Raw genomic sequence first — 17,033 nt, forward strand, 5'->3', positions numbered from 1 at the left:
ATTGTTTCCTGATTGCCTTGCTAAGCTCATTTGAAAGGGGAGGAATAAAATGGAAGTTGTTTCATGTAAAAAAAAAAAAAAAAAACTGTAAAAAATGTAATGATATCGTAAATGTGACTCGGTCATATTCAATGTGACAGTTAGTTCCTGACCAACCTAGTGTTATATGTGTCGTCATGGTAACGCTTCAACGAACCGGGAGGGCCAATGGAGGATCGCGGCGGAGGTGTCTGGTTACTCCTGGTCAGCCCACGCGAGATGGGCCAAGGGAGGGGTTAGTTTAGTCCGCTCGCTTCTTCCAGCAGTTATGGTAACTTGGCTGCGAGCGAGTAACGCGAGTTGGTTCCACACCAAAACGCACAGCTCGCTGAAAGTTTGTGACCGACAAGTTGAAATTAAGGAACCGGGAGCCCAACTTTGAGCGGGATCTACTTAACTCTCAAACCGAGGAGAGCAACCTGTCGCCCGCCTGCCCTTCTCCCTGTGAGATGTTGCTTTGTAGATGGGATGGCGTCTGGTTCCGTTCGTCTTCGCACTTCTAGCCCAACCCGAGAAGCAAATCTAGCCACCCGTGTGTTTCCTTTGTAGCGCTTCTGTTCTTTGGTAAGTTCAATTTTCGTCTACTTTTCCCGTAGCGCGAACTCCGAACTTTTTTTTTTCTTTTTGGGGGGGCTGAAGCGTCTTGCTAGCTGCTGTCGTGCTAATTGAAGTACGAGTGCATTTTAGGCGTAAATATTCATATTTTTAAGTATCATTGAAGCGTGTCAAGGTGTTTTTGATTAAATAATTAGTATGTTGTCGTTTCCAAGGAAGCTTACACGAAATCTAAAAATAATTGAACACGTTTTCAGCGTGCTTTGCAACTTGGCTCTTTTTTGGGGGGCTGGGGTGTGTGTGTGGGGCGGAGGGGGGCAATAGAAAAATTCCACCAATTACAGTTTACGGCTTTTTAAGGAAGAAAAGGTCTTCCAAATGTTCCCGCCGTTCTTCGTTAGCATTCAACATTTCATTGCCATTCAATTAGTACAATTGTCCAGGTCAAAGTTCACGAGTGGTTGGCATAGTTGTCAATTGATGGACGTTGTCTTGAGTGCTCAGATGGGCAAGTTGGATTTGCCGTGCACATCATGGCAACCCTGTGATTTGCGAAAATGAAGTACTTGGGGTCAGGAGAATGGAGAGGAAGTTCCGGATTCGTACAAAAAAGAAAATCTGATCTCATTAGCTTAGAGGCCACAATATAGGTGGAGTAACAGTGAAACAACATCACTGCCATTGTGTGCCAAGTAGCCATCCATCCATCACTTGTCCTCATAAAGGTCACAGGTGAGCTGGGGTCCACCCCATCTGACAATTTTAAGATGGGCATCCATTCGCACGCCTCTCATTACTACAGTGTTGAGTACTCCATGAACCTAACATGCATGAATGTTTTTGGAAGCTGACACATCCTGAGGAAACCCAAGCAAGCACAGGGAGAAAATGCAAACGCCACGCCGGAGCTGAGGTTTGAAGCCATAACCCAGGGGTGTCAAAATCCAGTCCCAGAGAGCCGCTTTCCTGCATGCTTTCAATCTCTGCCGGCTGCAACCCACCTGTTTCAAATGATCAGCTCATCAGCACGCTCTGAGGAAGCCTGATCAGTATCCTGCTCGTTTGAATCAGGTGTGAGAGATGGAAAACATGCAGGACACCGTCCCTCAAGGATTGGAGTTTGACACCCCTGCCATAACCTCTCGACCCTGAGGCAGACGCACCCACCACAAGTTCCCCGTACTGTCCAAATAAATGTCATGTAGTAAGCATAGAACGACTGCCGCAAATGGATGCATTCGTAAAGTACGTCATTTGTTTTTCAAATAATTCTCACTACTATTAATTATTAATACAACCAATGCCTAAGAGATAGACAAGATAATGTTATATTTGCAGTTGGTGTTTTGAAAGTTTTTTTATTTGTGGTTTGTGTCACCAATCTGTACAGTGACACATTAATTTAGTTTTGAAGCGGGACAAAAAGACAACGCTTGTTGGTTACTGTCGGTATATAACCTCACAATTGAGTATTGGAAAAATCAGTCCTCAATGGCCCTATCTTGTACCGCTAATAAAATTTGATAGTGTCCCGGGTAAACAACCCCATCGGAGACAGAAGTGCCGCGCACTCGTAGGCACAGCCTCGCACTAAATCAAAACTGACACTGAAATGATCAGGAATAGAAAAGTTGAAACGAAGGAAATTGATGAATCCCGGAAGAAAACACGGTTGTCCATAGAAGCTGCCTTTCACAATGAAAGAGCCACAGGCAGCGGAAAAGATTCAAAACCGATTTGAAATTAGCAAGATTTCTGCTCACCTATCTGATCGACACTGTCATTAGGCTACATTTGCTTTGGCACGTCCCCGATTCTTATCAGTCAAATGTGAAGATTGCCTTTTTAGTTGCCATCTTTACATTGTCATCATGCGGAGCCCATTTGTGCTACTTGAGAGGGGAAAAAGTCCAAATTGTGTCAAGCCAGCGTAACAAGAGGGTAGGCTGTAATGAATGCAAACCAGCTTGTGGGTTTTCCTTTTTTTTTTTTATTTCTCGGAGTCACCACTTTTCTTCTTTTTTTTTGTTTTTTTCTTAAATTCCCGCTACAGTTTTCTCCACAAGAGCCCTGACCTCACAAGACACAGCTGTGAATACTCTTAGCAACAGAAAGTGAAGTGACGTGTAGAAAGGGCTGTTGATCCACCAGGGCGGCCGTTCTCGGATTCCCTTCCTATGTTCATGAAAAGAGTCCTTCCATCATCTTTTGGAAGCCTCCGTCGTAATCGCGTGTTCTGCGTCCGCGATTCCTTCCCAAGTCACTCTCGGAAAAGCGGTTCACGGGGAGTTTGCTCTTGTTTTCCTGGCCCGAGCTACCTTCAGTAAGAGTTTCACCTCGCCGAATGTCTTTGCCAGCTGAGACCACGCTTCTGACATTTGGAGGATATGAACACATTTCCACTCCTGTTTGGTGCGTTAAGAATTGTGTTTTGGCAAATTTTGTGCGCAATTTAGTGTTGCTTTCTGCCAGACTTAGAGGAACGAACAACAGAAATCTGAACTTCTTTTGGTAGAATTTAAATGGGTTTTGTTCAGATCCATCGGCAAGCAGGAAGGTGGGAGAAAAGGAAAAGCTTCATGCTAAGTATGGGGTAAGAGGCGCTATCACGTTTCCAGGATTACTTTCTTTTAAGTCCATGTGACTGAACACAACAGACAAAGGGGCTGTTTACCTTGATACAATTGAATAAACAATTCGATAACAATAATGTCATTTTTGAAGCCTCAAAACTTGCTTCTGAAAACGGAATTCTTGCCTCGTCTCCCAGGAATTAATAGTTCTTGCTACTTGTTTGGGATTGTTAAGAATTCTGCGTCATGCCAGTCAACCGAGACGTATTGGACTGCACTACTTGGCTGCAACATGCCGACACGCTCAATTCAGTCCATTTTTCTCCCGTCTGAAAGATGAAAGACATGATTGTGAACGAATGCCTGCATCTGCTACGGCAGCTTCTGTCTTGTTTTATGATTTCTTGGAAATAGTTGTTCCTGGATCTACTAGGTTCCAGTCTGCACTCCAGACCCCGCTCCAAAAGGTTACCCGACCTCGCAAAAGTACTACCGCCTTCTTTCAGCCCTGTTTAATTACACCAGTTCTGAGATGAGATAGAGTTCTTGCGGTCCAAAAAAGCAATGGCCCTCCAAAAGTTTTTAATTCCATGTTCCTGCTTCCAAAGAGGACCTCAAGCCAATGTTTTTTTAAAACAATAGCATCGGAACTCAGCGTTTGTGCCTATAGCTACAATTGTATTGCAAACTTTTGCGCTTAATTAATTGATAGATCAGCGCTTCAGCTTTTTTAATACCGGTTTTAATTTTTCTTTCTTCACTCAATTGGTTTTCTTTCCAATGAATCACCTTGCTGATAATTGTCTCTGTCACTTCAACCGTCGTCAATTTTGAATAAATCAGCAAGGTAAGAGATTTTCTGTTGTGGGAATAAAAAAAATGTCTGAAGAAAAGAAATTTACTGTCAAACCGGGTTGTGGATAATTGTGTTTTAAAACAGTAGAGGCAAAATTGAGTGCATGGCGGAGTCTTAATTTGCAGGAGCTTGCGAAAACAAATAATTTGGGCCAGTCGTCACTTTAATCAGTACCCAAGAAGTGACTTTCAGTTTCCAAAAGACGTCGGTGACGCTTGGATGGTTGGTAACCTAAAAAGTAGCAGTTGACCGATATGATACCGACACAGATTATCAGTAGTCATGGGGGGCCGATAACCGATATTTCAAGCCGATAATCATTTCTAGAAAAAGGAATAAAATGGTGACAAAATAAAAAATCCAAAACTTGACCTTGTTTCAATGCCTTTTAGTACATGTTTATTAAACTACTAGTGATTAGCAACATCCTTCCATCATCTGTAGCGCTTCTCCTCACGCGGGTCGCGGGGGGTGCTGGAGCCTATCCCAGCTATCTTTGGGCAGTAGACGGGGGACACCCTGAACTGGTTGCCAGCCAATTGCAGGGCACACAAAGACGAACATCCATCCGCACTCACACTCATACCGAGGGGCAATTTAGAGTGTTCCATCGGCCTGCCGTGCATGTTTTTGGAATGTGGGAGGAAACCGGAGTACCCGGAGGAAACCCACGCAGGCACGGGGAGAACGGATGGCCGGAGCCGGGATCAAACCCACGCCCGATGCTGTCTCTCACTGTGAGGCCATCGTGCTAACCAGTCGGCCACCGTGCCGCCTGATTAGCGACATGTTAAAGCTTTTTCTAGATTTTAGAAAATGTACAGACAACTTTGTTGTAGTAGACTGACATTTATTAAAATTTCGGCAAAGTCAGTCGCTACCTCCGCTTGTGGGACCTAGACCGTAGTGCGTGTTACTTGAGATAAAAAGCAAACGGCATCTTACTGCCGATTGGCTGCACAAGTTACCAATCTGTGGTTGAGCCAATCTGCTTCTGCAGGCAGGGCCACAAGCACATGAAGCGAGAGACAGAAGTGCGCTGCAGAGAGCCAAAATAAACCAACTTTTACTTTGTCGGCCTTTAAATTAAAAGAAAAAAAAATACAATAATCGGCACAATAGTCGACCAAATGCCAAATATCGGCCCTGATAATCAGCCCGGCCGATAATCCGTCTACACTACTAAAAAGTAGTATGTCGGGACCATTAAATTTTAAAACAAAGTCATTTTCTCTATCTTCTCCATCAAGACTGGTGGCTAGAAAAAAAAAAGTTGAGTGCAAAATATTTGGAGTATAGCAGGCATCCGTAAAGTGGGTCAGCAGACTGATTGGAGGTGGGGATATCTGTGAAACAGCCTCCTTTCTCTGAATCGCGCTTTGGAGAAAAGAGTTAATGAGTATGCCCGTAACAGGCCTGCCATGTTTATGCAGGAATGCAGGTTATCCATTCTCTTGCGCAAACCCAAAGAGCGCGAGCCAAGCGGGTTCCTCGCCATCTCGCTCATTAACCGTGAGAATGGCAAGCGCTGCTGTGAAGACTGATTGTTTTGCGGCCCTTGTTGTTTCAACACAGTGGAATGTTTTTATGCGCGCTCGGGCCGCAGTGCAGGCCGGCTGCGCTCTGATTGGACCACGGCCCTGCTCATGATTGAAGGGGGGCTTTGGAAACAGCCGCCCAAAATAGCGTTGGGCCAACATTACCACCGTGTTATGCTACGTTTTCTTTACTGTCACAAAAGTTAGAGCTAAACTTGTCTTAGGGTTGGTATGCTAGTAAGCTTAATTAAAAAAAAAAAAAAAAGTCACATCGAGGGCGTCCGCAGTTTTCCGTGTGATCAACATAGAACATTTCGAGGGGGTCGATTGGTTTACACAGCAGTGTAAGAATATGTTGGCATAAGATATGTTTACTGTTTTCCAATTATATTTCATGTTCTTGAAGGAGAAGCATTTTTATACAAATTTTTACTCTAATTTTGCATTTTAATGATGCAGTAGCAAAGGTTTGTAAAAGTGTCATTTTGGTTCCGCCGTCGTAACGAAACGCCGCCCTAAGCCAAGAGCCAATCCCCTGTTTACTTGGGCCGAACAATGAATCAAATTCAAATCAATCAAAATATTGCAGAAGGCAATTTTCAAATTGCAGTCTTCAATTCTGAAAAGAAAAAAAAAGTGCTTAGTATTTCTAGAGTCATCATTGGTTCATGTAAAATGAACGTTTGAATAATGAAGCCACAGATTTTGTTTGTATTGTTTTAATGTGAATCATGATTTACTCACTCGTTCATGCCACGCGTGGGAGAATTTGGGCAAGTTGTCAGAGTGAATGCTTTAAAGACGCAGCATTTATTTTGTTAACTGTAATTAAAGTGGATAAACTGTCTTTCATATTCATTCATGGTTCAAAGGACATCTTTATCATTAGCTTTATCTTTATTTGCCTTTATTTTAGAGCAAACCTAACCTATAAAACAAACACCAATCTGATTCGTTTATTGTAATATGGATTCATTTATTGTCTGTGGATTAAAACAATTGATTGGAAGAGGACCCAGTGAGTGAATCGAATAATGGAATAATTGTAATTTATTGAAAAAAAATATTGTCTCAACTCCTGTTTCCATTAAGCAGATTGCGTGCCAGAGTGTGGCGGGACCTCCTATAGCTGACGTCGTGTTGGACGACTTCATAAAAAAAAAAAAGAAGTTTGGACTTGAAAAATCCCGTTGCAATTGTGCTGGTTCCAGGCTCAAATCCAAGTCATATCAGTCAATCAGTAAATGACATTGCCTCTCCCTGATTTCGTTCTAACATTCAGAGAACAGCCAGCGTTTAAAATGAAGTGTCAAGGAACCTTAAAATTGGGTTTTCGACGGACACGGTCGTTCGTTCCCTGCGAGTGTGGGCGTGTCGCTCATAAAACCTCCCCGTCCGTAGTTAGTTAGGTTTCTATTTGCAGGCAGCAAAAATTGGGGAGCTAGTTCATTTCAAAGAGAGGTTTCAATTTAAATGGGAAGTGCTTTTGTGAGACTTTAAGTTGCATTTGGACGCGGTTAGAAATCACGCTATCGAAAAGGACGCACAAAATCTTCTTGTCAAGTGGACTGTTTGGAATTGCAGTATAAAATTTTGGATGTTGCTGGCAAATAGCGAAATGTTGATGGCATGTCTTCAGACCAGTTTTGGTTTATTTAATTAAAAAAAAAAGAAAAAAAACAAGGGCAATGGCGGTGGAATCGAATGTTAAGTTTTTGGAAATCTGTGGAAGTCGCTAGCACTTGAACATGTAAAGAACTTAGCGTAAATCATTATGTTCATGATGTCGTGAAATTTGATGACAACCCTAAGGACATTTTTTTTTTTTTTTTTGGAGGGGGGGCGATGCGCTCTAAGATTTTAGGATTGGAGTGGAAGCTTGTTGTGGCATGTTCACTTGGACGCATTGTTGTCGGTGGTCTGGTATTTCCATCATTCCACCACCAAGTGCAGCAGTAAAACATAGAAAACAATTTTGCACTCACTTCGATGATGAGAAGCCGACTTGGTGACTCGCGTTCATAAAGATTATGGCTCGTTCTTCAGAAGTGAGTTCCTTCACAAGATTTTTTACTCTCTGATAATATGATTATCTTTATCGGTTATTTTGTAAAAAGTCAGCAGGGCAGGAACTTTTTGACCTCATTTCCCTCAACCAGTTCCATTTTCTCTTCTAATGTCATCATTGCATTTGGTGTGTTTTGGGTTTTGCGACAATCTCATGCAAGATTTGCTTGCAAGACTTGTTAGAGTTGCTGAAGTTTCCTGAGATTCTTTTTTTGAGATTTGCATTAGTCTCAGAAGATTAGCAGTTTTGTAAGACTTCTTGTGATTTCCTGAAAAAAAATTGCCGAAGGCATCAAAGCTTTTTGTTTGTGCTGGTAAAATCGTATTGAATTAAAATTTTATTACTTGTTAATATTTGCTAATTCCTCTGGAATTTGAACTCTCGCAGGATTTTAGTTTTGCAAAATTTTCTAAAGATTTACTGATATCTCATGAGATGTAGTTTCCCGAGATTTGCTGAAATTGCATGAGATTTCCCTGAAATACCATGAGATTTACCTCAAGTCACATGAGATTTGCTGAAATCTCATGAGATTTCAGGTAAATCTCATGAGATTTGCTGAAATCTCATGAGATTTCAGGTAAATCTCATGAGATTTACCTCAAGTCACATGAGATTTGCTGAAGTCTCATGAGATTTCAGGTAAATCTCATGAGATTTACCTCAAGTCACATGAGATTTGCTGAAGTCTCATGAGATTTCAGGTAAATCTCATTTGCTGAGTTCTCGTGAGGTTTGCTGACCTCGTGTGATTTTTCTGACGTCTCATGCCGGGCTGCAGCTATTGACTAATTTCAGAATCAATCATTCTATCAATTAATCATGTAATCACATAAATAGAAAATTGGCACCAAATTTTATTGCATTTCACACAAAGAACCAGTCTGTTTTCATGGAGAACTGCAGAAATTGGAGAATATTTGCGGTTGAAGGTCGGATTTGGACAATTTTAAATGAATCAGTGTCGATCAGCCATTACTCGATTGAGCAAAAGTTGTCGCTCAATAATAATCTGTTTTTGCTTAATCGATGAGTTGGTAAGCCTTTGTAGTTGCATAACATTTCGTGAGGTCTCAAGAGATTTTCCATTTGCAGAGACCTTGCAAGAATTTCTGGAGTCTGGTGAGATTTGCTGAGGCCTCACAAGGCTTGCTGGTGTGTTGTGAGATTGTCTGGATTTCCCATGTGATTTGTTGAAGTGTTGCAAGATGTACTGTGTCTGATGTGACGTTATGCGCGATTGTGGTTCAAACTGTGACTTTCGAGGCATCTATTTTTTTTTTTTTTTAAATATAATCAACATCTGCTTGTGGTTGTTCTATTTCCAGCGCTTTTCAGAAGACTGCCACTGGCAGAGTAGTGATTCCTTTTTTTCCCTTCCTTCCTTCCATATTTTACCACAAAGATGAAGAAAAACAATGCTGCTTTGTGGTCCCCAAAAAAGAAAAAAAAATCACCATGCTCCCCATCTTTACTTATCCAGGGAAGATGCATGTGTCGCTGGCCGAAGCCTTGGAGGTCCGAGGAGGTCCGCTCCAGGAGGAGGAGGTCTGGGCCGTGCTTAGCCAGAGTGCCGAGAGCCTCCAGGAGCTCTTTCACAAAGGTAAGAACATTGGAAATTCTAGCCAGGAGAGATGATTTTGTTGCAGATCTTAATTTTCGCCACAGTTCTAACCGCACTATTTGTTGAGTTCTCCGTGGTCCATAAAACTGTCAACCGCAAACTTTTTGGAGTCGTACTCTTATCTCGCTTGAGTCATATTTTCCAGTTTTCGCAGTTCTCTACCTGCTTAGTTTGCGCTTGTCACAAAACTGGGAGGGAAGACAATTCTTTTTAGTCTGGAGACGGTGTAGGATGTGAGTCAGCGGGCTCGACAGGGCTCTCCTCTCTCTTTTCTATGTTGTTGTCAAAAAGAAGACAAATGCTGCCCGGTCGTCTTCTATGAAACGCCGTTGCACCTGATGATGTTGACGCACTCTGCCTCGTTTTGATGAGTTTGCAAAGATTCTGTTTCGCCGTCCGTCTGCCCAAACCAGCCTGACTTTCCCCCCAGATGTACAGTTACAGTACCCAGCTGGCCGCTTTTCGCTGAGTATTGTGGAATTTATTATTTTTTTCATCTTATCAGCGAGGCCTGTTTTGTGCTGAGGTAGTGTTTTTATGTCAAGGGGATGGCGCTCATATTTTAGACGTTTAGTGATAACATAGTTTTTTTGTGTTTTTGTTTTTTTTTGCCCTTTCAGGATACGATTTGAAATGCCATTTTTAGAAAAGAAATTAATGTAAACTGTTCTTGCCAGACTATGAAAATTGTTTACTGTCATGCAGAGGCAAATAGAAGTTTACGGTAAACTTGAATTGTTTAAAAGATGTTGCAAAGGAATTGGGGAATTTAACATCTGAACCATTCCCTGAGAATTAACATTAATTTAATATAATGATAGTGGGGATTTGTAGCTTAAAAGAAAAAACATTTTTTTCAAATGTTTCCAATAAGAAGTAATGTCACATGAAAAATGTAGTTATTCTGTGAAAATTTGTAAAGTTACTGTTTGTAACAATGACAAAATGAAGATGTTAAAATAAAAAAAATAATTGGGGGTTAGAAAAGGATGAATTCGTTTTGTTATCAAAAGCTTTTACAAAATCGGGCCCTGAAAATCGAATCGCAGCTTCATTGAATCGTTACATTCCTAGTACATGCAGTTAGGTAAAATATAATTTTGGTGCAGGGCTGATCAAATGTAGCATACAAATATTTCCCTTTGTAAGGTCAGATGCACCCCTTACAGCATATTGACGTCAACTCAATATTGTGACTGCTGAGTATGCGTTCACATCGTGCGCTGTTCCGTTTTACTGCCACTTAAAGTCAACAGAAAGTGATGCTTACGCAAGCATAGAAGTACATGTTTACTTGGATACTCTAAAAATAGCTCTTCAACACTTCGTTATGGACGAGTGTGTATGATACCATTGCACCGTTTCTGAAATAAAATAACATACCTCACTTGCTCCTGATGGGATGTCATTGTGTGAAGCGCTTTGTGTACCACAGGTAGAAAAGCGCTACGCAAGTGACAGCCCATTTCTCATTTATTCAATTGCCTCAATTGGTTCATTCCAGGTTGGTTTCCGTTTCTGCATGACTAACCTGCACGTTTTCTGCCGTGACGGTTGCTTCACTCCCCTTTCAGATATGATGAATTACCCGACAATGGGCGCTATTTATATTGCCGTGTACAATAAACCACAACACTGCAGTTGGTTACTATGTTTATACAAGAATGATTTTGTTGTACCAGTTGACCGTAAACTGTCGTATGAGGGTCGATTTGGTCCATGTTCGACGCCAAAAATTCCCCATTTTCTCAAGTATCTATATGTATGTGCTATGCTGTTTGATTTTGTGACCATTTCTGTAATTCTTGTGTGCTTCCATTCCATGTAAAGATAAAGATAAAGGTGTCCTTTATTAGTCCCACAATGGGGAAATTTGAGGTGTTACAGCAGCAAAGATATAGATCACGCATGTGCATGTGTGCGTCCGTGTACATCTTTTAACTTTTTGCTATTTTGTGCAACCTTGTATTCAGTCGTAAACAAGACATTCTGTCAAATGACATGCTTTCTGTAGCCTCGAATGTCTGAAGCATTTAATACGAGACAAAACGGTTCCTGCGATCGCCTCTCATCATGATGACAGAGCTCATTGTTTTAGGATGAGCCGGAGTCTTTTATCCCCTCCACCCCCTCTTCTCTGTAAGAACCATTGCAGTGGTTTTAGACAGGAAACTTTTATTTACATAGCAAATTCCAGCTTTAAAGCACACTAACCGTGGCACTGCCTGCGGCTTGCTCGGAAAAAAAGTGCATTTTTCCCAAAGGCCATTCCTCTGTTCCTTTTTGTGCCACAACTGTTATTTTCTCGCCTCGTGTTTGTTTACTTCCACCAGGCTCAATTTCCTCAACAGTCTCAAATGGGAGAATTCTCCGGAGCTTTGTTGCAGTGATTTACCTTTTCTAACCTTGTTTGTTGCTCTCGTTTGGAATTTACCTAATTAGGAGTGTTTGGCTTCCTGATCTTATCTCCCATGTCTGTTTCCCCCCCTCCTCAGACCCCTCAGCGATGGGCTTCATCATCTCCCCGTGGTCTCTCCTACTCATGCCCTCAGGCAACATCTCCTTCACAGACGAGTACGTCACTCAGCAGGATCTGAGAGCCTTCACAGCCCCCGAAGTCCTCGAGGGGAGCACCCTTACTTCTGTCTCCGACATAGAGAAGGTACAAAAACGAGTCATTGGTGTTTAGTATTTAAGAAGCCCGAACAAACATCGTGAAGTGACTTTTTGGCATGTGCCTCTGCAAAAATAGCATATTTCAAAAGTGGGCTGTGGGGGCGGCCATCCATGGCTTACTTTTCCTGGGCATGTGTGGCGGACGTCCAAGGGAGGCTGGACTTGTGGCCACTTGAGGCTCACCCTCCCTGGGCACGGTGTTGGACTTCTTGCTAATTTATTATTTCACGTATATAATAGTTATCACTGATATTTTATATTTATTTATTTATTTATTTCAATGATTATCATGATTCTTATTAGTGATAGACCGAAATTTGCCGAAATTTTATAGCAAGAAAACTCTTTGCCGTAATAAACTTTAAAGAGACGTTTGTTTTCATCAAACTGTAATACATGCAGCTGAGCCCTTTTTGTTAGACTTTTAAAATTAAGTTTTCTATGCTCTTAAAAAGCTTTAACATGTTGTAAATCACTAAAGGTGTTTAATAAAACGTGCTTAAAGGCATTTGAACTAAGTCAAGTTTTGTAGTCTTCATTTTTTAAAATTTTTCTGCCATTTCCACCTTTTTTCAACCAATGAATATCGGCTTGAAGTATCGGTTATTGGCCTCCATGACGACTAATAATCGGCCCTGATAAAAGCACATCGGTCTATCACTAATTCTTCTTCACTTTGCATTTTGAATGTGTTGGGGAAACAATACGGTCGTACTTTGTGCTTTGTGAGGTTTGCGTTGGTGTTTTTTTTTTCCCAAACCACACCCCTTTTATTAGAGCGTTTGCCTCCGGTAGAGCAGCCGAAAGCTTGTATAACTACATTCCCCTCTCCGGCACGGTCCCGCAGACCTCAACACACTTTTTTTTTGCTGAGTCAATTTTCCACCACTGGTCCCGTCTCTGCTCGACCCTGGAGGCTTTATTTCAGGGCTTGAAATTCTAATCCCCCCTCATTTTCACTCACTGTGGGCTGGAGATCCAAGTTTTCCTCTCAATGCACCTTTCACTTTGCTGTTTTTATTAAATGTCAACATTTTCAGACAGTGTGCGTGCCTATTTGTGTTATCGAAACATGTGCCCGGCCGGCCTTGAAGAGTTATGTTGCATTTCTTGGCCATAGCAGAGTTATTCTTTCTTCCACCAACACTAACATCGAGGGGCTGTCAATTTTCTTCCCAGCGCTGAGTAACAGGAGAAAGAAAGTGGGGGGGGGAATCCAAAATGGCAAACATTTGACATCTTTGCTGCTTTGTTTAGTCCTTATGCTACCAGTTAAATGCCGCAGGACCTTTTAATTCCTCATGTTTGTGTTTTCTTGTTTCAATCATAACTATTCTCTCGCACAGATGCACATGTACTCCTTGGGGATGACACTCTACTGGGGTGCAGACTACGAGATACCCCAAAGCCAGGTGAGTTGCGGCTTTCTTGACAACAAGTGTTGCTTCCTCCTCTGGTCGCCCCGTCACTTTTTTTTTTGTCTTGACTTTGTGTCTCCGTGTAGCCTATGAAGTTGGGGGAACACCTAAACAGCCTGCTCCTCAACATGTGCGACGATGTCACACTGAGCCGAATGTCGCTGCGCACGGTGCTGGACATTTGTAGCAAACACATTCGAAACTCCACTTGCGACCCGCCGTTTTCGTATGTTCGAAAGCTGGTCCGCTTGGTGCTTGGTAGCCTTTCCCAGGTGCGTTTGCCAAATCAGCTGCAATCACATAGTCCATGTTATTAGCAACAAAATAGGTTGTGTCAATTCACGTTTTAGGTATTTGTCTCACTATTTGCCCATGAAAGCGACGCATTGATCACGTCATAAAAATGATCAAGTTAAGAGAGGACTGATTTCTGAAAGTTTGGAAAATGACTGAAGATGCCTTTTAGAAAAACATCCATTTTACAGCTTCTTTTTTTTTTTTTTTGCATGAAGCTAAACTGATCAGGCTTATTCTCCTGGTTACTTTTATTGACAAGACGCATTTTGTCTGGCGAACGTAATATCATGCTTTTTGCATAGCTGAAAGCGAGCCAACACACAGGGTAGTGCAAAGGATTTGTGGATTTGTCCACAAACTTGCAGTTCACTAATCTTTGTAGGGGTATGTGTTTTTTTTGTATTGTTTTGTTTTTATTGTAAAGAGTCCCGTCTTGTCCCACTTTTCATTGTTGGCGAATCATATTATAATTCACTTTTGTAGTGTGTCTTGTGCTTTCCACTGATTGGTCGAGAGAGGCCTTTAAGAAAAAAAATCAGTTGAAGAGAAATGACTATTTTTTATCTTGCAGATAATATTAGCATTTAGCACAGGAGAGAACATGCAAAGTCAGCCTCAACAGAGATTTGACCTTTCAACCTCTTGACTGTTTGGCAGACATGTTAACCACTATTCGACCATCATGATTTGTTTTTTTGGGGTTGAAAAACGTCTATGGTTTATTTCTATTAGAGGATGCCCAACTACACATTCCTTTAAAATACCGTAATCTGTGTAATGTGTGCATTGCTGAAAAGCATCAATGTGTTTTTTTTTTTTTTTTTATCAATAAAGAGTCAAAGATCAACAACACATTTGTGTTTTCGTTCTCTCTGCCTCAGCTGGACGGTCTCCTAACTGACAGAGAGTCCCTCCCCGAGCGGAGTAAGGAAATTCGTGAGAGGCTGAGGGGCAAAGGCTTGCCTTCAGGTAACATGAAGATTGACAAACAAAAGCGCTGTGTTTGTTCAGAGGCTCGATTATCCTGATGTGGATTCATCTTTTTGCGATAAAACAACTCGTATTAATAGCTTAAATGATCTCATGTTGGTGTAATCCAGCAAGGTTAGTTGTAATAAAAAAGATACATTGCGCTTTTGCCAGCTGCATGTTCATTTTCCACGTGAACGAGTGCAAGCGGTCGAGGTACGTCCACGATCGGGCTTGGATTTTGGAAAATATGACCAAATCCTCCCGATGGTTTTCTGAGAACACATTTCCAGTCCCGCGGAAAAGGGAGAGGGAGCCTGCAAACATGGCCGCCATCCCGATTATGTAAGTGTGGCATGGCATTGATTAGGGATGCATATTTGGAAGAGCCCCGAAGCCGCTGCTCTTCTACTCTGTGTGTCCATGTTTTGTTTCTGTGAATGAGCAGTGGCCAGCCGCAGGGGAACAAGTCTTCCTTTCGTTTTGATGTGCTTCGCTCTTCTCAGGCAACAACTTCCTGTTCTTTATATGAATCGCTGTTTACATGTTGTAAATTGACCGCCACCGAGGCGATGATTACTGACGCGGGAGCGCAATTTAGCGTGCACCCAACAGCTCACCCGAAGTCGGCCGAGATAGACTGCGGCTCACCCAATAAGGAATAGCAAAAATGGATGACTTGATTGAAAAGCAGTCCAATAGTAAATGCGGCCGACAAATAATCGTCTCCTTTCATAGACTGGACGAAATGGTAATTACTTGCATTGATTTGTTTAATGGCTAACCAAGAAAAGCAGCACCTCGTGAGGGTCATTAACAGTCTTAAGTGAAGACGCTCACTTTCGCTATCATCGGTGTGCCAATAAAAAAACAAAAAAAAACACACAAAAGGCCGTTGACAAAAGCATGTTGGAGGCGTTACTCCTTTGGATGCTCACCGAGCTAAAATTGGTGACAGTTCAACCACTTTCCCCCGAAAATAAAGCATTCGATCGTGGAGGCTCCAACTGTTTTGATCCGCCGCGATATCTGCGGTAAATGTGAGAAATTGTGAGTGTTTGAAGAAGTTGCTTGATTTCAAAATGAAACTTTTCCTTTGATGTCCTTCCAGGAAGGAGTGCGGCTCCCCGGGTGCTGGAGCGCTACCGTGCCAGGACTCAGGAGCAAAGCTCCCTCAACCGGGGCCTGAGTCGCTCCATGGGATCCCTGTCGGTACACGACAGCATGAGGGGGGACGAAGCGGCGGCCCTCCAATACCCTCACTGTGATTATCACCCCGACTCGGACTGTCCCGGAGAAATGTGCCCCACGTTTGTTTCACTCCAGCACCAGCACTCCTACCCCTACCTGCACCCCCTTCACCCCCAGCAAAAAGGCCGCCCCGTGGAACTGGACCGCAGGTCTTTACCCTTCCACAGCGTCGACCTGAGAGTTGCTCACGCCAGGAAGTCCTGGGCGTCCTCCGTGGACTTGGCTTGCATTGACCCCGAGGCCCTTCGTTTCGGAGCTTTGGAGGACGCGCGGCGAGGCAGCAGCGCGTTAAGCACACAAACTATTGGCAGGAACAAATTGCCATTCGGCGCAACCAGAGAGAGGGACTCGCGCTATTTTGAGTTTGGTGGGCTAAAAGGCCGGAATGCCCACCACCTCTCTTCCCAGTCGGTCGGCTCGGGCCTGCCCGGTGCTTATGACCGCATCAAGGAGCGGCAGAGGAAGCTGCAGATGCTGCGACAAGCCGTGGATGGTGAGTCTATCGAGTTTATCTTCAATTGGTCATGATTGAGAAGACTGATTGCTAAGAACAATGAAATGAAGTCCAAAAGAAAGAAAACCCCAAATAGACGTGGCGTTAGTTTTGAGCAAATTGAGCTTATGTCTCACCCAATTCGATCTGGACTTCCTCAGGGGTGGTTTCAATTCCGATTTTGAGGCATGCTTTCGAACGCGAGATCTGCTCACACAACTTCTGTATGCTCACATAAGAGCCGTTATCTAAAAACTCCTTCCTTATTTGGGAATGTATTTAATCCGTTCCAGCGCCCAAAAACAGGAAAACCATTTTTTTAAAACATTTTCCAATCAGAAAAATGACGCTGCTTAGTATTTTATTTGAACAAATTCCATTCACATGTCCTCATGTGCTGATGGCACACATTTACACTTTCAGATCATGATGTTGGGTTTAATGTTGGATCGTGACGCGTTTGACATTGGCAGCCTGTGACAATGCACGATTGTTGTCATCATAACAATAGACACTCACTCAGATTCTCATTATGTGCGTCACACCACACACAATAAAGCGGAAATGTTGCTCAATTTTGGGTGTTGGTGGGTGGGGGTGCTGTTTCATTGATAGAAATATTTCAGGTTCATAATGTGACCCATTCAAGCTTGATCACGTCACACTGCTGTTTACT

The 17,033-nt window shown here is 42.6% G+C and overlaps 1 protein-coding gene across 8 annotated transcripts in view; it reads left to right on the forward strand.

The window, feature by feature from the left end:
• Nucleotides 1-224: 224 nt before the first annotated feature.
• The window catches only part of ptpn13 (protein tyrosine phosphatase non-receptor type 13), a 43,171-nt gene continuing 26,362 nt past the window's right edge, over nt 225-17,033 (forward strand). For 6 of the 8 annotated variants that reach the window (XM_088281874.1, XM_088281877.1, XM_088281876.1 and 3 more), the window contains exons 1-7: nt 226-603; nt 9,113-9,232; nt 11,749-11,915; nt 13,276-13,341; nt 13,434-13,619; nt 14,526-14,613; nt 15,725-16,357. In XM_088281874.1, coding sequence (XP_088138000.1) covers nt 9,118-9,232; nt 11,749-11,915; nt 13,276-13,341; nt 13,434-13,619; nt 14,526-14,613; nt 15,725-16,357 — 1,255 coding nt within the window. In that variant the 5' untranslated portion in view covers nt 226-603; nt 9,113-9,117. Of the gene's footprint in view, nt 604-9,112; nt 9,233-11,748; nt 11,916-13,275; nt 13,342-13,433; nt 13,620-14,525; nt 14,614-15,724; nt 16,358-17,033 lie in introns of all 8 variants that reach the window. The other 2 variants (XM_088281875.1, XM_088281879.1) reach the window with 1 other exon arrangement.

The sequence above is a fragment of the Idiotropiscis lumnitzeri genome, chromosome 18, assembly GCF_059441095.1.
Source record: "Idiotropiscis lumnitzeri isolate Australia: NSW breed Sydney's pygmy pipehorse chromosome 18, RoL_Ilum_1.0, whole genome shotgun sequence".
Taxonomy (NCBI): Eukaryota; Metazoa; Chordata; class Actinopteri; order Syngnathiformes; family Syngnathidae; genus Idiotropiscis; species Idiotropiscis lumnitzeri.